Source organism: Chiloscyllium plagiosum, chromosome 25, assembly GCF_004010195.1.
Source record: "Chiloscyllium plagiosum isolate BGI_BamShark_2017 chromosome 25, ASM401019v2, whole genome shotgun sequence".
Taxonomy (NCBI): Eukaryota; Metazoa; Chordata; class Chondrichthyes; order Orectolobiformes; family Hemiscylliidae; genus Chiloscyllium; species Chiloscyllium plagiosum.
The window spans coordinates 11,364,266-11,387,722 of record NC_057734.1 but is presented as its reverse complement, the minus strand read 5'-3'; the positions used below and the strand labels follow the sequence as shown (position 1 = coordinate 11,387,722).

The 23,457-nt window shown below is 40.9% G+C and overlaps 1 protein-coding gene across 1 annotated transcript in view; it reads left to right on the top strand.

Annotated features, from left to right (window-relative positions):
* The window catches only part of LOC122562396 (acetyl-CoA carboxylase 1-like), a 132,673-nt gene that overhangs the window by 58,984 nt on the left and 50,232 nt on the right, over window positions 1-23,457 (top strand). The window contains 7 exon segments of the mRNA XM_043715252.1: window positions 9,499-9,522; window positions 11,171-11,308; window positions 16,206-16,305; window positions 18,697-19,089; window positions 19,882-19,989; window positions 20,881-20,937; window positions 21,071-21,112. Of these exon segments, the coding sequence (XP_043571187.1) occupies window positions 9,499-9,522; window positions 11,171-11,308; window positions 16,206-16,305; window positions 18,697-19,089; window positions 19,882-19,989; window positions 20,881-20,937; window positions 21,071-21,112 (862 nt within the window).

The following is a 23,457-nucleotide window of genomic DNA, read 5'->3' as shown; positions in this document are numbered from 1 at the left end:
GTGAAGGAGGGATACTGATGGTTTACAGAAAGACATTGTTCTTATTTCTTATCATCTTATGGTTTATGGGTTAGGTAAGTGGGCAAAAGATTGGTGAATGGAATATAATGTGGGAAAATGTGAAGTTGTTCATTTTGGAAAGGAGAACAAAAGAACAAAATATTATTTAAATGGAGAAAAACTGCAACAGAGTGAGTTAAGGGAACTTGTGCATGAAACACAGAAAGCTAGCACACAGAGACAGCTGGTAATCAGAAAGGTTAATAGAATCAAAAACAGAAGTTGCAGGAAAAGCTCAGCAGGTCTGGCAGCATATGTGAAGAGAAATCAAAGTTAACTTTTTAGGTCTGGTGACCCTTCCTCAGAGCAGGAAGGGTCTGACAAAGAGTCACCAGATCCGAAACATTAACTTTGATTTCTCTCCACAGATGCTGCTAGACCTGCTGAGCTTTTCCAGCAACTTCTGTTTTTGTTTCTGATTTACAGCATTCGCAGTTATTTCGGTTTTTATTAAAGCTAATAAAATATTGGTCCTTATTTCAAGGGGATTGGAGGATAAAAGTAGGGAAGTCTCATTGCAATTGTACAAAGTGCTAGTGAGAACATATCAGGAGTTCTGTGAGCACGTTTGGTCCCCGTATTTAAGGAACAATATTATTTCAATGGAGGCAGTTCAGGAATGTTTAAAAGGAGGACTCCCGGTTCGGAGGGGCTGTCTTATGAGCAAAGACTAAACAGGTTGGGACTCTACTCACTGCAGTTTAAAAGAATGAAAGGTGATCTTATTGAAAGATTCTTAAGGGGCTTGACAGCATAAATGCTGAGAAGATCAGAGGGCACAGTCTCAGAATAAAGGAGCACTAATTTAAGACTGAGATAAGGAGGAATTTCTTCTATGTAGAACATAGAACATTACGGTGCAGTACAGACCCTTCAGCCCTCCATGTTGTGCGGCCCTGTGAAACCAGTATGAAGCTCATCTATCCTACATTATTCCACTCTCATCCATATGCCTATCCAATGACCTTTTAAATGCCCGTAAAGTTGGCGAGTTTTCAAGCAGGGCATTCCATGCCCCTACTTCTCTCTGAGTGAAGAAACTAACTCTGACATCTGTCCTATATCTATCACCCCTCAATTTGAAGCTATGCCCCCTCATGCTATCCATCACCATCCTCAGAAAAGGTTCTCATTGTCCACCTGATCTAACCCTCTGATTATCTTATATGTCTCAATTAAGTCACCTCTCAACCTTCTTCCCTCTAATGAAAACAGCCTCAAGTCCCTCAACCTTTCCTCATAAGACCTTCCTTCCATACCAGGCAGCATCCTGGTAAATCTCCTCTGGACCCATTCCAAAGCTTACACATCCTTCCTATAATGCGGTGACCAGAACTGCACGCAATACTCCAAGTGTGGCTGCACCAGTTTTGTACAGCTACAGCATGAACTCATGGTTCTGAAACTCAATACCTCTACTAATAAAAGCTAACACACCATACGCCTTCTTAAAAGCCTATCAACCTGGATGGCAACTTTGAGGGAATCTATGTACATGGACACCGAGATCTCGCTGCTCATCTACACTACCAAGAATCTTATCATTTGCCCAGTAATCTGCATTCCTGTTACTCCTTCCAAAGTGAATCACCTCACACTTTCCTGCATTAAGCTCCATTTGCCACCTCTCAGCCCAGCTCTGCAGTTTATCTGTGTCCCTCTGTAGCCTACAACATCCTTTGGCACTATCCACAACTGTACCGACCTTAGTGGCTTCCTCAAATTTACTAACCGATCCTTCTACGCCCTCACCCAGGTTGTTTATAACAATGACAAACAGCAGTGGACCCAAAACAGATCCTTGCAGTACACGACTAGGAACTGAGCTCCAGGTTGAACATTTCCCGTCAACCACCACCCTCTGTCTTCTTTCAGCTAGCCAATTTCTAATCCAAACCGCTAAATCACGCTCAATCCCATGCCTGTGTATTTTGTGCAGTAGCCTACCATGGAGAACTTTATCAAATGCCTTACTAAAATCCATATATACCACGTCATTTACCCTTATCCACCTGTTTGATCACCTTCTCAAAGAACTCAGTAAGGTTTGTGAGGCATGACCTACCCTTCATAAAACTGTGTTGACTATCCCTAATCAACTTATTCCTATCGAGATGATTATACATCAATTATTACCTTTTCCAAGACTTTACCCACAATCGAAGTAAGGCTCGCTGATCTATAATTACCAGGGTTGTCTCTCCTCTCCTTCTTGAATAAGGGAACAACATTTGTTATCCTCCAGTCTTCTGGTATTATTTGTGTAGACAATGACAACATAAAGATCAAAGCCAAAGGCTCAGCAATCTCCTCCCTGACTTCCCAGAGAATCTTGGTATAAATCCCATCCAGCCCAGGGGATTTATCTATTTTCACACGTTCCAGAATTTCTAACACCTCCTCCATGTGAACCTCAATTCCATCTAGTCTCGTAGCCTGTTTCTCAGTATTCTCCTCAACAACACTGTCTTTTTCCAGTGTGAATACTGACGAAAAATATTCATTTAGCGCTTCCCCTATCTCCTCTGACTCCACTCACAACTTCCCACTATTGTCCTTGATTGGCCCTAATCTTAATCTAGCCATTCTTTCATCCCTTATATACCTATAGAAAGCTTTAGGATTTTCTCTGATCCTATCTGCCAACAACTTCTCATGTCCCCTCCTCGCTCATCTTAGCTCTTTCTTTAGGTCTTTCCTGGCTACCTTGTAACTCTCAATCACCCTAAGTGAGCCTTAACATCTCATCCTAACATAAGCCTTCTTCCTCCTCTTGACAAGAGATTCAACTTCTTTAGTAAAGCACAGCTCCTGCGCTCAACAACTTCCTCCCTGTCTGACAGGTACATACTTATCAAGGACACACAGTAGCTGTTCATTGAATAAACTCCACATTTCTATTGTGCCCATGCCCTGCAGTTTCCTTCCCCATCCTATGTATCCTAAATCTTGTCTAATCACATCATAATTGCCTTTCCCCCAGCTGTAGCTCTTGCCTTCCGGTGTATACCTATCCCTTTCCATTGCTAAAGTAAACATAACTGAACTGTGGTCACTATCACCAAAGTGCTCACCTACCTCCAAATCTGACACCTGTCTGGATTCATTACGCAGTACCAAATCTAATGTGGCCTCACCCCTTATTGGCCTGTATACACACTGTGTCAGAAAACCCTCCTGCACACAATGGACAAAAACTGACCTATCTAAAGTACTTGAACTATAGTATTCCCAGTCAATACCGTCCACTATAACAACTACCCTGTCACTCTCATCCCTATTGAGAATCACCTTTGCTATCCTTTCCTCTACATCTCGGGACCTATTTGGAGGCCTATCAAAAACTCCCAACAGGGTGACCTCTCCTTTCCTGTTTCTAATCTCAGCCCATCCTACCTCAGTTGATGAATCCTCAAATGTCCTTTCTGCAACCGTAGTACTATCCTTGACTAACAATGCCACGCCCCCACCTCTTTTACCATCTTCTTTGTTCTTACTGAAACATCTAAATCCCAGAACCTGCAATAACCATTCCTGTCCCTGCTCTACCCATGTCTCTGAAATGGTCACAACATCGAAATCCCAGGTACCAACCCTTGCTGCAAGTTCACCCACCTTATTCCGGATGCTTCAGGCTGAAAATTGGACACACTTCAAAACAACCTTTTGCTTGTGAATGCCCACATGCGACCCTGAAACCTTATTTCAGACCTCCCTACTCACAACCTCCTCTATACTCGAACTACAATTTAGGTTCCCATCCCCCTGCTGAATTAGTTTAAACCCACCCGAAGAGCATTAGCAAATTCCTCCCCCCTAGGATATTGGTACCCCTCTAGTTCAGGTGAAGACCATCCTGTTTGTAGAGGTCCCACCTACCCCAGAAAGAGCCCCAATTATCCAGGCACCACAATTATCCAGCCTCTCACAGGCTTGTGAGTCTTTGAAACTCCTTGCCACAAGGAGCTAAGGGAACAGTGACTATGTGTATATTTAGGGCTGGGATTGAAAGATTCTTGATCACGAGAGGAATTGAAGGTTACGGAGAAAGGACAGAAAAGTAGACGTGAGGAATGTCAGATCAGCCATGACCTATTGAATGGCAGAGGAGGCTTGAGGTGCCAAGCAACCCACTTCTGTTCCTATTTCTTCTGGTCTTCTGGTTCATGGGATATGGGTGTCATAGGCTAGGCCAGTATCATTTATTATCCATGTCTAATTACTCTTCAGAATCTGCTTGAACTAATGTATACGCACAGCACAGTTTGAAGGGATCTCCAGGATATTTGCAATATTTGTGAAGATTTGTAGCTCAGGTTGTGGTTCAGGTTGCACACAACAAACCTAAACAAGTAGACACAACACGCTCAGAGACTCTAGCCAGACTACCATATATTAAAAAAAGATATCTCGGCGATGACGACCGGACTACTCCGGCCCCTTGGCGTCAAGGTAGCCCCTAAACCTACCAATACAATGAAACAGCTCTTGATGAATCTAAAGGACCCTGTACCAACAACCAGCAGAACGAACATCATATACGAATACCCTGCAAGAATTGCAACAAACATTACATTGGATAGACGGGCAGGAAACTAGCCACCAGGATATATGAGCACCAACTAGCCACCAAAGGACACCACCACCTATCACTAGTATCCTTACACACACACAACAAGGGACATCAGTTCCACTGGGACAATACATCCATCCTGGGACACGCTAAACAAAGGCATGCGCAGGAATTCCTAGAGGCCTGGCATTGACACCGGGACTCTATCTACAACACAAGTGACCTGTGTTGTGATCATGTCCAGTACAAATCCATATCTTACCAGATCAAAAGCAGTATACTCCGTTAGATCTCGGGACGAAAGTATGGACTGCAGATAGACCCCAACCTGGATAATTGGGGCTCTTTCTGGGGTAGGTGGGACTTCTACAAACAGGATGGTCTTCACCTGAACTAAAGGGGTACCAATATCCTAGGGGGGAGGAATTTGCTAATGCTCTTCGGGTGGGTTTAAACTAATTCAGCAGGGGGATAGGAACCTAAATTGTAGTTCGAGTATAGAGGAGGTTGTGAGTAGGGAGGTCTGAAATCTGGTCAGATATGGATTTGTACTGGACATGATCCTTGGTCAATGGCAGATGGAGTTTAATTCACATAAATGCGAGGTGCTGCATTTTGGATATTACATGCAATTCTGGTCTCCTTCCTATCGGAAAGATGTTGTTAAACTTGAAAGGGTTCAGAAAAGATTTACAGGAACGTTGCCAGGGTTAGAGGATCTGAGCTACAGGGAGAGGCTGAACAGGCTGGGGCTGATTTCCCAGGAGTGTCGGAGGCTGAGGGGTGACCTTATACATGTTTATAAAATTATGAGGGGCATGGATAGGATAAATAGACAAAGTCTTTTCCCTGGGGTCGGGGAGTCCAGAACTAGAGGGCGTAGGTTTAGGGTGTGAGGGGAAAGATATAAAAGAGACCTATGGGGCAACTTTTTCACGCAGAGGGTGGTATGTGTATGGAATGAGCTGCCAGAGGATGTGGTGGAGGCTGATTGCAACATTTAAGAGGCATTTGGATGGGTATATGAATAGGAAGGGTTTGGAGGGATATGGGCCGGTTGCTGATAAATGGGACTAGATCGGGTTGGGATATCTGGTCGGTATGGACGGTTTGGACCGAAGGGTCTGTTTCCATGCTGTACATCTCTATGAATCTATGACTCTATTTGGACCCCATTTACCAACCTCTTAGAAAAAGAACTGGAAGTGATATCACCCATCACAACAGACCAAGACAAATAGATAAATAGAAAACAGGACAGTACACCAGTGCTTCAATAGAGGCTCACTGATCATGTTACTAGCATGGTGATGAAACATTTGAGAACAAATCTGCCAGCTCAGCAAGCAAATTTACAACCAGAGCTCCAGGATGTTAATCAAGTGACAGTGAAGGGACAGCGATACGATTCCAAACAGGATAGTGTGTGGTTTGTGGTAGTTATGTTCCCATGCTTTCCAGATCATAGAGACAAGATGCTGGAGAAGTGCTGCTATCCATGCAAAGCACCAAGGCCTGTGCCTTCTGTATGGGCCCAGACTTCAGTGCAATGGCCCTCTGCTACCAATCAGTGCATGTCTATCCCCATATTTTAGAAAGATAGAATCTGTGGAAGCTGCTACATCAATTAAAGGTTCTGCAGCAGAAGCTGGAGCTAAGGGACCCTGGAACAGGAAAAACAGAAAGGCCCATGATTTCTCTTCCTGACCCTGGATACGGGTTGTGAGTTTAGAAGGGGCTGGTGAAGAAGCCTTAGTGAGGTTTGCTGTGCGTCTTGTAGATGGCACATACTGCTACAGCTGTGCATTGATGTTGGAGGGAGTGAATGTCGAAGGCAGTGCACGGGATGCCAGTCAGTGGGCTGTTTTGTCCTAGATGGTGTTAAGCTTCTTGATCATTGTTGGAGCTGTTATCAATTTCATCACTTGATATTTCATCACCTACCTGACCTGTGCTTTATAGATGGTAGACACTACTTGAAGAATCAGGAGCTGAGTTACTCACTGCAGCATGTACAGCCTCTAATCTGCTCTTGTAGAGTAGAGTAGCTTTTATTCATCATTTCTACCATATGCAGCTGGTACAGTAAAAATGAGATAGCGTTCCTCCAGGACCAAGGTGCTACATGGACAGCACAAACTACACCATCATACAAAGGGCAGCATACAGTGTATAAGAAAGACAAGACATGCAAATTACAGTGTAATAAAGGAATGATAATTAATAGACATTGTTCTTGCAGCAACTTAAAATCGTGCAAAGAATTTCAGATGGTAAAGAGTCCAGTCATACTGTGTTAGGAGCCTGATGGCTTGGGGGAAGACACTGTTGCACTGTCTGGCTGTGAGAGACGGAATGCTCCGCTATCTTCTGCCAAATGGTAGGAGGAAAAAATGTTTGAGTAAGGGATGTGTGGCGTCTTCCACAATGCCTTTTGGATGCAGTGTGTAGTGTAAATGTCTGTAATAGAGGGGAGAGATAGCTCAATGGTCTTCTCAGCTGTCTTCACTATCAGTTGTAGTGTCTTACGATCCGAGATGGAGCAATTCCCAAACCAGGCAGTGAGACAGCAGCTCAGTTACTTGCAGTGAACCCTCTGTAGAATGTGATGAGGATGGGGAATGGGAGGTGTGCTTTCCTCAACCTACACAGAAAGTAGAGACACTGCTGGGCTTTCTTGGCTGTGGAGCTGGTATTGAGGGACCAGGCGAGATTCTCCACCAGGTGAAAGCCAAGAAATTTGGTGCACTTCACAATCTCCATGGGGGAGCCATCAATGTCCATCAGAGAGTGGTCACTCTGTGCTCTCCTAAAGTCAATAACTATTTCTTTTATTTTGTCCACGTTCAGAGACAGGTTGTTGGCTCTGCACTAGTCTGTTAGTCGCTGCACCTCTTATCTGTTTGCTGACTTGCCGTTCCTGCTGGTGAGATCCACTACAGTCATGTCATCAGTGAATTTGATGATATGATTTGAGCTGTGCATCGCTGCACAGTCGTGTGTCAGCAGGGTGAACTGCAGTGGACTGAGCACACAGCCCTGGGGGCCCCCGTGTGGCATCATCTGTTGAGCAATTGGGATGATATGTGAACTGCAGGGTGTCCAGTGAGGGGGATGGTGGGTCTTAATATGCCTCATGAGTCTCTCAAAACACTTCATGATGATGGGTGTTAGCGCAACGCGGCTGTAACTGTTGAGACAGGATGCTGAAGATTTCCTCGGCACAGGGACAATGGTACCAGCCTTGAAGCACATTGGAACTATAACACAGTGCAGGGAGGGCTGAAGGGCCTGCTTCCATACTGTAGGGAATCTAAAAAAAAAGTCCGTGAGAACATCCACCAGTACATCAGAGCATCCTCTCAGCACTCTTCTAGCGATGTTATCTGGTCCATCAGACTTCCATGGGTTGACTCTGTATAGGGTTTTCCTCACGTTGGCCACAGTAAGATGCAGCACCCGGTTGCTGGGGGTAGCTGGACTTGTTCACTGCCTCCTTATTTTGTGCCTCAAGCCATTCATTGAAGTTGTTCGACTCATCCACGAGAGAGGCATTACCAGCACAAGCAGGCGATGCTGTTCTGTGGTTGGTGATGGCCTGGATGTCCTTCCACATGTTATGCGTATCACCGCTGTCCTGAAAGTGGCTGTGTATTCTCTGTGCGTATGCACAATTTGCCTCTTTGATGGTCTGGGACGCTGTTGTTAGGGCCACCTTGTCGTATCCTCTGAAGGTGGAATCACAGGTCTTCAGCAGCATGCACACCTTTGCGGTCATCCACAGCTTCTGATTGGGGTGAGAAGTGATGGTCTTGGACACAGTGACATCATCAATGCACTTGCTAATGTAGCAAATCACCGATGCCATGTGTAAGCAATGTATTTATATGGCTCGTCCAGTTCTGTTTCTGATTAATGGTCATCCTTAAGATCTTGATAGGTGATTCAGTGGTAAGAATGTCATTGAATGTCAATGTAAGATAGCGAGAATTCCTCTTCCTGAGAAATCTTTGTTTGGTATATATGTACCATGAATGTTACACCATTTCTCAGCCAGCTCAATCTAACCCTTGCTGATATGGATTCTGACTGCTTCAATATTTGAGGAATCCTGAATGGTGCTTAAAATTGTGCAACCACAGTGAGTGTTCCCACTTCTGATCTTATGACGGAGGGAAGGTGGTTAGTAAAGCTGCTGAAGATGGTTGGGCAATGTGAGCCCTAAGGAACACCTGCACAGCTGAGATGATTGAGCTCCAACAATTGCAACCATCTTTCTTTGTGCTAGGATAACACCAATAAATGGAGAGTTGATCCACTGATTCCCATTGACTTCAGTTTTGCCAGACCTCCTTCATGCCACACTAGATCAAATGTTGCCTTTATGTCATGGGCATTCACTTTCATTTTGCCTCTGGAGTTCAGCACTTTTACCCATGTTTAAACCAAGGCTGTAATGAGGTCAGCAGTGTAGTGACCCTGGCAGAACCCAAATGGAGCATCGGCAAGTCGTTATTGTCAATGATCTCACTAGTTCAAAGCACACAAGATTTGAAGTTAGTTAGCCATCCCCCATACAGTCCAGACTCATATCAACTAACCCCACATGGACTAATGATTGAACTGATCAGTTAGGCCTTGGTGGAGTCATTCAATGCTGCAAATTGTATGGTAACCTCCCAGATATTGAAGTGCTACAAATAAGTTATTTTTTAGAAAAAGCATTCAACTTCTTTTGGTTTATGCACTGAATGCATGTTTATTTACCAAATAGTATGTTTTGTTGTATATTATTTTGGCTGAAGTGATTGTAACTACATTTACTATGTAGCTTAACTTTTTGTATGTTAAATGTTCAATTTCAGAGGAAGCTATCCTACCCTATACAGGTAGAGTAAAGTTCATCTATTTATTGCATGGATCATAAGAAAATAGTGCTGTCTTGCAAATGGTGAATAACTAACTGAACTGGTGAAAAATAAAGGGAAAGTGGAACCTAAGACCAGGATTGACTGTGGCCATCGTTAAGCTTTTACAACTTGAACTAAGTTGAATTGGATGGATTCAAAAATACCACACCAGGGTGATAATGAATGTGACTGGATTACTTTCTCTTAATAAATATGAAAGTAAACTATAAAATAATTGAACTATGTTTGTGTTAATAATTAAAATAAAATGGTGCATAATTTGCAAGTTTTGTGTCAGCTCTTTCAGACTAATGCTGGTTGTTGGATAGTATAGAGAGAAATTCACTTGGCATCTTACTCATTCTTGTCTTTCTCCAGAGATATGTTCTATCTCTATTGGTCCATGTTAGTAATTGGATTATTGTCGGTATGAAAAGTATTTTACTTTCTTTGTCATCTAGCACAAGCTGAAGTCAGGATGTGTTACATTGTAATCCAGTTTAAATCAAGCCCTCCCTACCTCTCAAAAACTTGCAAGTTTTGACCTGCAAACTCTTATTCAATACGTGTAAGAATTTCAAAAGTGCATGAATCTGACAAGTTCCTGAAATTGCTCTCTTTTTCAATGATTTTTAGCTACTTTTGAAATTGGTTGTAGTATTTCATTATTCATCAATATTGTTTATTTCATTATTTCTGAGAATAAATGACATAACCAGCATTGAAAAGAGTAAAGTCATTCCAAAAGCACTGGTTATGTGAGAGGAGTTTTCATTTTCAGAAGTTTATATGAGATGAGAAATTCTAAATCGTGGGACAATTAAAGTTGGAGACTGCTGTGTGGTTAAGGGTGAATTTCATCAACGATGAATGAGAAAAAAATAGGTCGGGTGGTGTAAGATTGGGGTTTCTCTCCCTAAACCTTTCCTTCTCTTTTGTGTCCTCTCAGATGTTCCTTAAAACCAATCTTATTTTTTATCCATATTTGGCCAATACCCACTTTTGTGGCTTGCTGCTTTTTTTTAATAACTCTGCTGTGAAATTTTGTTGGCCATTTGCTATGTAAATCCAAGTTGTTTCTCTTGATAAATTTTTAAAACCACCTCAGTAAACAAGTAAAGTAGTCGCTAGACTATGAAACTTGATACTTCATGATTCTTCATTTTATATGTTACATTTCCACTACAGAATTGAAGAGTGGAAAATAATAATATATATTAAAGGATATGAAGTTTCTAATATAAATAAATTAAAATGCACCAAGTAATGTTTTGGGGTTGAGGTTTAAAAAGGAAACACTACTACTATAATCATTTGTTAGTTTGTGGTACAGAGTCTGAGACATTCTGTTTTTTTTTGCATCATTATGTTCCATTACCAGGAATGTCTAAGGTATCTTTCCTTTTCAGAGCATTCTGTGCTGATGTTTTTCTCACTCAGTTGCTGTTTTCACTCAAGCTGTCAACAGTGAAAGAAGTTTGTTAGTCTGGAATTATGACCTTTTGCAAGTGGTTCTGCATTAACCTGATTCCAATGTAGCACACTGAAGCTAACATAAACAAGGTTAAAATATCTCTGTTTGCATACACTTGTGTAGATCTGATTAGCTCTTTTTTTCAATCTTTAGGATGTGTGTTCCAACCAGCACAGTTCACTATGAGCTGAATCGACAAAGCAATGACCTCTTCAAAACTAGCGTGCCGTCTCCTGTATGCCGGCGAATGGGAGTATTAGTTGCATTTGAAGCATTTGAAGATTTAGTTAAGTGAGTATTGTCTCAATTAAGAGTGTTCAAGAGTTAAGTTTTAGTTTTTTAACAATATTCTTTTGCAGGATGTGGGCATTGCAGGCAAGGCCAGAATTTGTTGCCCACAGGTAATTGCCTTTGAGAAGGCAATGATGAGCCACCTTCCTAAGCCACTGAAGTCCATTTGGCGTACGTACACCTACAGCAATGTTAGGAAGGAAGTTTCAAGGTTATCACCCAGCAAGGTTGATAGTACTTTGATATTGTTCCCAAGTCAGGATGGTGTGTGATTTGAATGGTAAATAGTAGTTGGTGATGTTCCCATTCCTCTGCTGTCCTTGTCCTTCTAGTTGGTCACAGGATTGGAAGATGCTGTAGAAGAAGCCTTGATGAGTTTCTGAACTGCATCTTGCACTTACTTGCCACAGTATGTTAGTGTTAAGGGAGAGCTTTGAAGGCATTAGATGGCGTGTCATTCAAGAGGACTTCTTTGTCATAGATGCTGTCAAGCTACATGAGTGCTATTAGAGTTGTACTCATTCAGGCAATGGGGGAATATTCGACCGCACTCCCTACTCTTGACTTGTAGATGTAAACAGGTTTTGGTAGTTTGGAGGTAAATTACTCTTCCAACATGTAGCCTGCTCTTGTAGTTGCAGTATTTTTTGAGTGGTCCATTTCATCTTCTGGTCAATGATAGTCACCAGGATGTTGATAGTAGGGAATATTCAATGATGGTAGTGCCAATAAAGTCAAGGGAAGAGGATAAGATTCTCTCTTGATCGAGATAGTCATTAGCCATCATTTGTATGGCACAAATATTACTGACCATTTATCAGTAATATCATTTACCAACTCATCAAATCTGACTGCAACCAAGGAGAGAGAAATAGAATTAACTTTGAGTCCAATATGACCCTTCTTCAGAACTGTGGATTTCTAAAGAAGAATAATATTGGACTCTCGATGGTAAATCTCAAGCTACCAGGCTTCCTGAGTTTCTGCAGAACTACTTGTGACTTTTTGCTTGTTTTGATTGGTTTTAGTAACAAAAATGGCAATTTTGGGCATAAGCAAATGCAGAGGAACCTCGATTATCCGAAAGAGATGAGCATGCATTGTTTCGTTCGGATAATCAATTATTCAGATAATCGATTTTACCTTAAACAAGGGAAGCCATACTGATATAATGCTGATTTAAATCTATATCTTAAACAGTATGTCAATAGTCTGATGAGGAAAGGGGCCATATTGGACCTGGTACTGGGGAATGAGCCAGGACAAGTGGTAGAAGTCACGGTGGGGGATTTCTTTGGGAACAGTGACCACAATTCTGTAAGTTTTAGAATACTCGTAGATAAAGAAGAGAGTGGTCCTAGGCCAATTATATCAAAATTAGGCAGGAGCTGGGAAATGTGGATTCAACACAGCTATTTGAAGGGAAGTCCACATTTGAGATGTGGGAGGCTTTCAAAGATAGGTTGACGGTAGTGCAGGATAGGCATGTCCCGTTGAAGGCAAAGGATAGGAAAGGCAAGATTCGTGAACTGTGGATGACAGGAGAAATTGTACGAGTAGCCAAGAGGAAAAGGGAAGCGTACATAAGGTCGGGTAACTAGAGAAAGGATTGGTCCACTAAAAGGTAATGAAGGAAGGCTGTGTGCCGAACCTGAGAGAATGGCTGAGATTCTGAATGATTACTTTGCATCAGTGTTCACTGAGGAGAGGAACATGATGAATCTTGAGATTATAGGTAGAAGTTTAATTAGTCTGGATCACGTTGGCATAAGTAGGGAAGACATGTTGGGTATGCTAGAGGATTAAGGTGGACAAATCCCCAGGACCGGATGGGATCTATCCCAGGTTGCTAAAGGAGGTGAGAGATGAAATAGCTGAGGCCCTGACAGATATCTTTGTGGCATCCTTAAATACAGGTGAGGTGCTGGAGGACTGGTGTGTTTCTCATGTTGTCCCCCTGTACAAGAAGGATAGCAGGGATATTCCGGGTAACTACAGACCAATGAGCCTGATGTCGGTGGTGGGGAAGTTGCTGGAGAGGGTACTGAGAGATAGGATCTATTTATATTTAGAAAAGAATGAGCTTATCAGTGATAGGCAACATGTTTTTGTGCGGGGGAGATCGTGCCTTACCAACTTAATAGAGTTCTTCGAGGAAGTGACCAAGTTATTAGATGAAGGAAGGGCTGTTGATATCATATAGATGGACTTTAGTAAGGCATTGTAAACTAATGGAGAAAGTGAAGTCATATGGTGTGCAGGGTGTTCTAGGTGGATAAAGATCTGGTTGCGCAACAGGAGACAGAGTAGTAGTTGAAAGGAGTTTCTCGAAATGGAGAAAGGTGACCAGTGGTGTTCCACAAGGGTTAGTATTGGGGTCATTGTTGTTTGTAGTATACATAAATGATCTAGAAGAGGGCACTGTTGGTATGATCAGCAAGTTTGCAGATGACACAAAGATTGGTGGACTAGCAGAAAGCATAAGGGACTGTCAGAGAATACAGGAGGATATAGATAGACCCTTCATTGGACAGGGTATTGAGTATAAGAGCTGGCAAGTCATGTTAAAATTGTACAAGACATTGCTTAGGCCGCATTTAGAATACTGTTTCCACTTCTGGTCGCCATATTATCAAAAGGATGTGGACGCTTTGGAAAGGGTGCAGAGAAGATTTAAGAGGGTGTTGCCTGGTATGGAAGGAGCTAGCTATGAAGAGAGGTTGAATAGGTTAGGTTTATTTTCACTAGAAAAAAGGAGATTGAGGGGGGACCTGATTGAGGTTTATAAAATCATGAAGGGTATAAACAGAGTGGATAGAGACAAGCTTTTTCCCAGGGTGAAGGATTCAATAATGAGAGGTCACACTTTCAAGATGAGAGGTGGAAAGTTTAAGGGGCATACACGCGGCAAGTACTTCACACAGAGGGCGGTGGGCGTTTGGCACGCATTGCCAGCAGAGGTGGTAGAGGCAAGCACGGTAAATTCATTTAAGATGCGTCTGGACAGATGCATGAGTAGATGGGGAGCAGAGGGATACAAATGCTTAGGAATTGACCGACAGGTTTAGACAGTACATTTGGATCGGCTCAGGCTTGGAGGGCCGAAGGGCCTGTTCCTGGGTTGTAAATTTTCTTTGTTCTTTGTTCTTTTATAATTTTAATGAGTCAGCCATTTAAACAAAATAATGTTTGCAGTCTGCAACTTGTAGGTTAAAGTGGGAAGGACTAAACCCTTACCATGAAATTCCAGTATTTAACAAGGTCCCGAACAGCTCCTACAATCACAAGAGCGTTTGTCAGTTTCCGGGAACTCAGACTCACGATAGAAAGACAGAAGCCCCGCCTCATTCGTGCGTTCACATTCTCAGCCTTTTTTTTAATGAACGGCCCGGTAACGTGCCGGGAATACCGTAAACCACTTACTTTTGCAAAGGGCTGTATAACAACCCTTACCTAAAAAATACCCAGTCACTGATGCTTGAGCTGCTTGTGTTTCTTTGTTTTTGCCAGCATTTTCACATGTTCTTCAGTACAGGTAAATCAAATACATGTATATCTCTGATGTTACATTTTTGTGGGACCTTGAAATCTTCTTCGGATAATCTGGAATTCGGATAATCGATATTCAGATAATCGAGGTTCCTCTGTATTGGACAACTGCTTCGTAAACATTGATACCATTTTTAATTTGAATTTTGAAACTGGCACTTCCATATTACTCTCTTCCCTCTTATCTGTAGTCACTCTGAATAACCAAGCTCTCATGCCATGCGCTAGTTTCTCTATTCATGTTCATAGTCAACCTTTGTGATACTATCTATGTGGTTCACAAGTTTGTTAATGCCACAAAACTTTAACTGTCTACTTTTACCTTTAAATTTTGAGCTATCTATGTATAACATGTTACTTGCCTCACATCTTTGTGATGGAATTTTCAATCCCTAAACATCAAGGATATCATTCTGCCACAAACTGAGCTCTAACTTTCACCTGGTCACAGAGACCAAACCAGATGATGTACAACTTGCATGATGCTTACATTTCTAAAGTTGAGATGACTTTCAAATTTTGGCATGCTATCATTAAGATTTATTACTTGCACTTTCTCAAGATTGTCTATCTCTACTTTCTGTTCATTGCTGCAGAAATTAAAATTCTTCCTTTATCTCTCGATCTGGTGTCTCAAATACTGCTTTACTGAGCTCTCTCTCCATGTTATCCAAAGCTCCAACACTTGAAACTTGTCCTCCTGTTGTATCTTGCTCACTCATAACCCTTATCCACACTGGCTTCCTTTGCTCAAGCATCCTTGCTGCACCCTACTTTTGTGACTCCCTTCACATTCTATATAGTACCCTTCCCACTTTCAACTTTGGGTTCCTTTCAATCCTCCCTCCATCCCATACAATTCTTCTTGCAAGTATTTGAGCAGATTGCTTGCTATTACTTTGCAAATAGACTCAAATGTTAGCTGTTTGGTTGAGGTGTTGAGGAATCTTTGAAATATATGCCATAATGAACCTGTAGTTTCAGAAAAGGAAAGAAAGAAAGGTTTTTTTAAAAAAAATCGCTGTAAATTTTAAATTAATATTGCAAATTTCCTAGTAAATTATTAGAAAACCAAATTTATATTTCTCTGTTAGTCAGTAGCCATTAAAACATTTCCTGAATGCATTTCCTAAAGGTAATGAAATAAAATTTAAAGCCAGTATGGGATTTCATTCGCTGTTTCCATTCTGTGTTGTACAAAAATAACTCCTGTAATCAATAAATAATACCAACAAAATCAAACTAGATTCAGTCTCTGTCTCAACTATAGGCCCAAACTGATAGTATAAATTACTTCATGTTTTCTATCATTAACTTGGCAATAATTTGAATATTTGTACTTCTAAAGAAACTTTGAAGGAGTGATTGCCTGCTTTGCTGACCCATTTCTGGACAGTCCGCTATTTTCTGAAACAAGATCCACCTTCTTTGACCAAACAGACATTCAGGTGAGTTATGATCCCCTAACTTTATTTGATTTGATTTGATATTTATATTGTCACGTTAACCTAGGTACAGTGAAAAATTTTGCTTTGCTTGCAGTACAAGCAGATCATACCATACAAAATGCATTAGGGTAATAGAACAGAGCGAAGAATACAATATTACAGCTGCAGAGGAAGTGTGCAAAGAGCGAAATCAACATTAAATTAAAATTTGAGAGGTCCATTCAGAAGTCAATTAATAGCCAGGAAGAAGCTGTTCTTGAATCTGTTTGTATGTGTGTAGGTTGGAAACAATTATAATTGGGATGGGAGGGGTCTTTGATAATGTTGGCTGCCTTCCTTCGGCAGCGAGAAGTATAGTTGGAAGGTTGGCTTGCATGATGAACTGAACTGTGTTCACAACTCACTGCAGTTACTTACAGTTCTGGGCAGAGTAGTTACCATAGAAAGCCGTGATGCAACCAGATGGTGCATCTATAAAAATTGGTAAGAGTCTTGACACACATGCCACATTTCCTTAGCCTTTTGAGGAAGTACAAGCGTTGTTGTGCTTTCTTGATTGTCATGTCAACATGGGTGGACCAGGACAGATTGTTGGTGATCATTACTCCTAGGAACATAATGCTTTCGACCATCTCCACCTCAGCACCATTGATACAGACGGGGGTGTGCCCTCCACCTTTCCTCCTATAGTCAATGACCAGCTCTTTCATTTTGCTGACATTGAGAGATTGTTATCTTGACACTATGCCACTGAGGAATTTCAGGTCTATAATGTATGTCAGCTCAAGAATGCAATATGTTTGTAAACTTTCAAAGTAACAATTTAAAATATGGAAGTCAACTCAGAAATCCATGAGGAAAAAGTTGAAAACTGAGAGAAAGAGGGTGTATTAAATTGATCAAATTTAGGAATCTAAAACGTGAACACTAGAGGAGGACGGAAAGACAAAGAACTTTGATGTCCTGAGGAAAAAAAACTGATTTGGATTGGGATTTTAATGTGAATGCAGAAAAGTGTCAGGCTATGTGGTTAGTATATTGTGCCCAGTCTTGGATATCTTCAGAGAGAATATTCATATGAAGAGGAGTGTGCAGAAGAGATACAACAAAATGAAACTAAGGATGCTTTGCTTTCATGGAGTCTATGAAAATTATGATTTTCTTCAGTAGGACTAAGATAATTTAGTAGGGATTTTAGAGAAAATAGTATTTTGATAAGTAGTTGATAAATTGATTATTATTGAGCGTTAATTTATAAAATAACCAAATAAAAAGAGAAAGTTAGAATTTTTCTTCTTGCAGAAAGTTTAATATATTACATATCCTAGCAGAAATAGTGGTACAAATGGAACTCAAAATGTCTTTTAAGAGCACTTTGGTTAAATTTGTGAAAAATATAAAATTCAAAAGTATGTAGGAAAAATTCAGTGGAAAAGAGACAATAGATGTTGAAGAGTACAGGGTGATGAATGAATGGGAGGGAGGGGAGCTCAGGTTGTAAGCAGTGAATTTTGAATAAGTTGGCATTTAGAGTCATAGAGTCATAGCGATGTACAGCACGGAAAAAGATCCTTCGGTCCAACCCGTCCATGACGACCAGTTATTCCAACCCAATCTAGTCCCACCTGCCAGCACTCGACCCATATCCCTACAAACCCTTCCTATCCATATACCCATCCAGATACCCTTTAAATGTTGCAATTGTACCAGCCTCCACCACTTTCTCTGGCAGCTCATTCCATACACGTACCACCCTCTGCGTGAAAAAGTTGCCCCTTAGGTCTCTTTTATATCTTTCCCCTCTCACCCTAAGCCTATGCCCTCTAGTTCTGACTCCCCGACCCCAGGCAAAAGACTTTGCCTATTTACCCTATCCATGCTCCTCATAATTTTGTAAACATGTATAAGGTCACCCCTCAGCCTCTGAAGCTCCAGGGAAAACAGCCCCAGCCTGTTCAGCTTCTCCCTATAGTCCAAATCTTCCAACCCGGGCAATATCCTTGTAAATCTTTTCTGAACCCTTTCAAGTTTCACAACATCTTTCCGATTGAGTCAGAAGAATCAGAAAGTTGTACATTAAGGTCCTTGGGAGATCAAGTCTAAAGGCAATGAAAGCACTGGTGCCACAGAGCTAGATGGATTGAGTGGCCTTATTCTATGCTATCAATATAATTCTTTATTTCATTTGTAGAAAGAATGAGAAAGGGTGGTCTACAGTCGCAATGACCATTGAAGGTGAAGTATTTCACCATCTAGCTATGAGAGAAGCATACATTTGCAGCAGTGAATATGGATTTTCAGTGGACACGTTTCTGAGAACCTTGTTAATGCCTACCTGAAAATCAGTTAGTAATTATAAATAAGTATCACTTGCCTTTCACTCTGCCCTAGAATATCTTTAACACCAAGAACAACCACGTAAGAATCCTACTCATTGACTACAGTTCAGCCTTCAACACTATTATGCCCTCAAGACCGATTACTAAATTTAGTGATCTCGGACTAAGCCCCACTCTCTGCAACTGGATCCTCAGTTTCCTGACCCACAGGCCACAATCAGTGAAGATTGGGGATAATATTTCATCCTCACTAACACTCAACACTGGGGCTCCCCATGGGTGTGTACTGAGCCCCCTACTGTACACACTGTATATCCATGACTGCATCGCCAAATACCAGACTAATGCCATTTGCAAGTTCGCTGATGACACCATCATACTTTGCTGCATCTCAGATGACGATGAAACAGACTACAGACAGAGGTGGAAGACCTGGAAAAATGGTGCACTGAGAACAACCTAGCTCTCAATGCCAGCAAAACCAAGAAACTCATTATTGACTTTCAGCAGGATATTACTCATGCTCCCCTACACATTATCAGCACAGAGGTGGAACAAGTGGGGAGCGTCAAGCTCCTGAGAGTGGTCATCCACAACAAGCTTTCTTGGACTCTTCATGTGGATGCACTGGTTACAAAGGCCCAACAATGACTCTTCTTCCTCAGGCAGCTGAGGAAATTTGGCATGATGGCAAATACCATTGCCAACTTTTATAGGTGTGCCTTCGAGCGCATTCTGTCTGGATGTATCACTGTCTGGTATGACAACTGTGCCATTCAAGATCGTAAACAGTTACAGAGAGTGGTGAACCCGGCCCAGACAATCACAAAGGCCAACCTCCCATCTGTACAATCCATCTACCAGGCCCACTGTCAAGGAAAGGCCGCCAGTATTCTCAGAGATCCATCCCACCCTGGCAAAGTTTTTCTACAACCTCTACCATCAGGGAGAAGGTACAGAAGCCTGAACACATGCTCTGGCCAGTTTTGCAATAGTTTCTACCCTACTGTTGTTAGAATACTGAATGGACTCACACTCTTAACATTCACCTTTACCTGTGTTTTTGTTTTTGTCGCTGTTTACCTATTATTTACTTATCTATGCTATTTAACTCTGTGATCTACCTGTATTGCTCGCAAGACAATGCTTTTCACTGTGCCTCAGTACACATGTCAATAAATTCAATTCAATTCTATTCAATTCAATAAGTCTTTTAAAACTATTTTTTTTAAAACAGAGCTTGAAAGAGGAACCTACTCATATTTTGATTGTTGCCCTCAAAGAGGTTGATTCTGAGCAGGATGATGAACTGGTGCCTATCTTCAGCAAATTCTGTCAATCACAGGTATCTATATAACCTGCCTTGTAGATTTTACTTGTAAAGAGCCTCTAACCCATTTCAGCTGTAGCTCAGTTGGTAGCACTCTCTCCACTGAGTCAGAACATTAAGTTCAGCTCCCTGACTCTGTGAAAAGTGCAATCACTTGAATGAGATTTTAAACTGAGACCCCATGTGTTCTCTCAGTTGCTTTTTTTTCTTTTTGTCATTATAGTTAGGAGTACTGTCTCATGACAATTATACTTTTGTTGCTATTCATCATAAACATTTTTGAATAACTATGTATCAAAATAGATTCACTTTTACATTAGAAAAGTAAAAAATGACAGTGGAACTTGACATTCAGGGACTCTAACTTATTAATTTCCAAATCCAAATACACTCTAAATTAGGTAATGCTTTTATTTTTACAAAAACAGAAGTTTCTGGAAAAGCTCAGCAGGTCTGGCAGCATTTGTGCAGAGAAATCAGAGTTAACGTTTCGGGTCTGGTGACCCTTCCTCAGAACTGGACCTGACTCAAAAAGTTAACTCTGATTTCTCTTCACAGGTGCTGCCAGACCTACTGAGCTTTTCAAGCAACTTATGTTTTTGTTTCTGACTTACAACATCTGCAGTTCTTTCGGTTCCCATCTTTACAATCTAGTTAGAATTATTATTCCAAGATATTTCTCTCAATACTTGTTTAAATTTAGGAGAGGAAAATATGACAAAAGAAGTTCTACTAATTTTTGCATCATTTTCTAAACCCAAGCTCATTGAATGTTTTATTTGGTAACGAAGCCAGTTAGCCAGAATGAATTTCTAAAGCAGGCAACTTTGAAGATATTAACTTTCTAGTTTGATTTTACTGCTCATCAGAATCTTCTTCAGCTGTTCCTTTTCCTTGTGTGTACAGAAAGCACTTCTTTTTGACTATGGAATCAGACGAATCACCTTTCTGGTTGGGCAGAAGGCAAGTTTTATTTTCTAAACTGGTTAATTCATCTTAAATAATTTAACAAAGAATATTATTTACTTTAGTTGTAAGTATTCACAATGTGATTTCTGATTTTCTTTTTCCTTCCCAATCTCATTTTCCTTGACAGCGAGAATTCCCCAAGTACTTCACCTTCAGGGCCAGTGCTGAGGTACGTTAAGCAATTTTGCTGCTAATAATAAGCCAATAAATATGCATCAATGGGTTATGATTGCAACAATTTTAAAACATGAGAAATGTTCCAACTCTAGCCCTGCAGTTCAAGCTGTCCTGTTATTACTGAGTTTGTAAATCCATTCCAGAAAGTATTTACTCTCTTCCAGCTAACAGGAATTGTTTCAATCAACCCAGTGTATCCACTATTTGCCACTGATTTTCAGTATCACTAAGAAGGCAGAGTGATGGTTTGTTAGGGAAATAGAAATGTCACATTACTGATGTTTTTGGAAGAGTTTCTGAGATTGGGGATAACTGACTGTTTGGGCTGGGTTAAACAGAGTTTCGATCTGTGCCATATCTGACCAGAGAGTAATGTCCTCAATATGAACATATTGATCTTAGATGAACAAATTTAGTTTAGGAAAAACAGAAATTGTTTTAAAAATCTTGAGTAAATTAACCTTTTTCCCCAATATCATCCAAAGTCTTTACTTTGAGCTTTTAAGTCTTGTCACATATCCAGAGACTCTGCTGGTCTTGTCTTGCATTTTAAGTTACTGCAATTAGATGTTGACTGCTCATAAATAACAGTAACAAAGTTAATCATTACTGTCATATCACCAAAATAAAACCTTAAAGCTATTCTACTAGATATAACCAATTGACCTGTTTTAGCATGATCCTTCATACTTTATACATTTTAAACATATATTGAAGGCATTTCATTCTGCTTCTCACTGAAAAGTTGCTATTTTATCAACTCAGAGGGGCTAAAAATGAAAATTTATTTTTAAATAGTAGAATATTGAAGATTTCAAAATCTTTCTATTTAATCTGCATTTGCACTTGTCCTGAAGTATGATTGCCCAGAAAAAGCTATCTATTGATGTGTTAATCACAATCAAAATGTATTTCTTCTTCTACTGTATTAATACTTACTTCATACCATCCCCACTCCCTAACTCAGTTGAATTTAAGGGATCAAGAATAAACAAATTACTTTAAATCTTAGTTTTGCATGAATTCAGGTGGAACTATCCGCATATAGAGAAACCAATCCTCCCACAGTTTTTGAGCAATGAATGTTGAATGATTCATCAGACTAAGTCTGTGTTAAATCCTCAGGTATATCTTACTCAACTGAAATCTTTTATAAAAGGAATGATCAATGGTAATCTACTTGATCTCAATTCAAATTGCCCTATGGAGGTTAGGTTGCAAAGCAACAGCTGAGTTCTGCTTTCTGATCACTGTTTGATCAGTGATAAATAAAATGGCAATCTGTACATCCCAAACCACTTACTGTACTACTAAGCTTTAAATGGATTCATGAATAAACTTTTGTTTTGTAACTACAGTCAGAAAACTTGCATGTTTTATCGTAATACATTTTGGTGCGATTTGCTTTACGTGTTTAACGAATGCATTAAAATTTTTCTCATCACATTTTCATAAAGATAACATGCAGGGTTTTCCTAGCCACAGTGTGGAGGTTGGGAAGCTTCTTGGTGACTGGGTGCAATTGGCTGCCTGTCCAATAGAGGTGGACATCCAATTTAAATTATTGAGGTCTCTATTAAGTTTCTTGGGCCAATGGCATTTTGCTGTTGGTGGAGTGATCCTTCAGCAGTGCCCACTTTCCCTAATGGGGTTGCCATGCTACAGAACTGGCCGACTACTGATGGAGCCAACAGTATCTATCTCCCACCTACCATTTTTAATTGGATAAAAATCCCAGAGATGACCAATTAAAAAGAGACTGCCTACAGGAAAATATCTTTCACACATATCTAGCACTCTTCGGGGGGGTTTAAACTAATTTGGCAGGGGGATGGGATCCGGACTTGTAGTCCAGCAAGTAGGCTAGCTGTTTGTCAGGATGTCCAAGAATGTAGGGAGGCTGTGGAGAAGGTAGCACTGACAGGGAATACTTGCGGACACAGAGATGGGTTCAAGTGTGTATACTTATCGGAAATAAGGTGGGTGAACTTAAGGCGTGGATCGGTACTTGGGACTACGATGTTGTGGCCATCACGGAAATGTGGATAGAAGAGGGACAGGAATGGTTGTTGGAGGTTCCTGGTTACAGATGTTTCAGTAAGATTAGGGAGGGTGGTAAAAAAGGAGGTGGTTGGCATTGCTAATTAGAAATGGTATAACGGCTGCAGAAAGGAAGTTTGAGGGGGATCTGCCTCTGGAGGTAGTATGGGCTGAAGTCAGAAATAAGAAAGGTGCAGTCACCTTGTTGGGTGTTTACTAGAGGCCCCCCAATAGCAGCAGAGATTTGGAGAAACAGATTGGGAAACAGATTTTGGAAAAGTGCAGAAGCCACAGGGT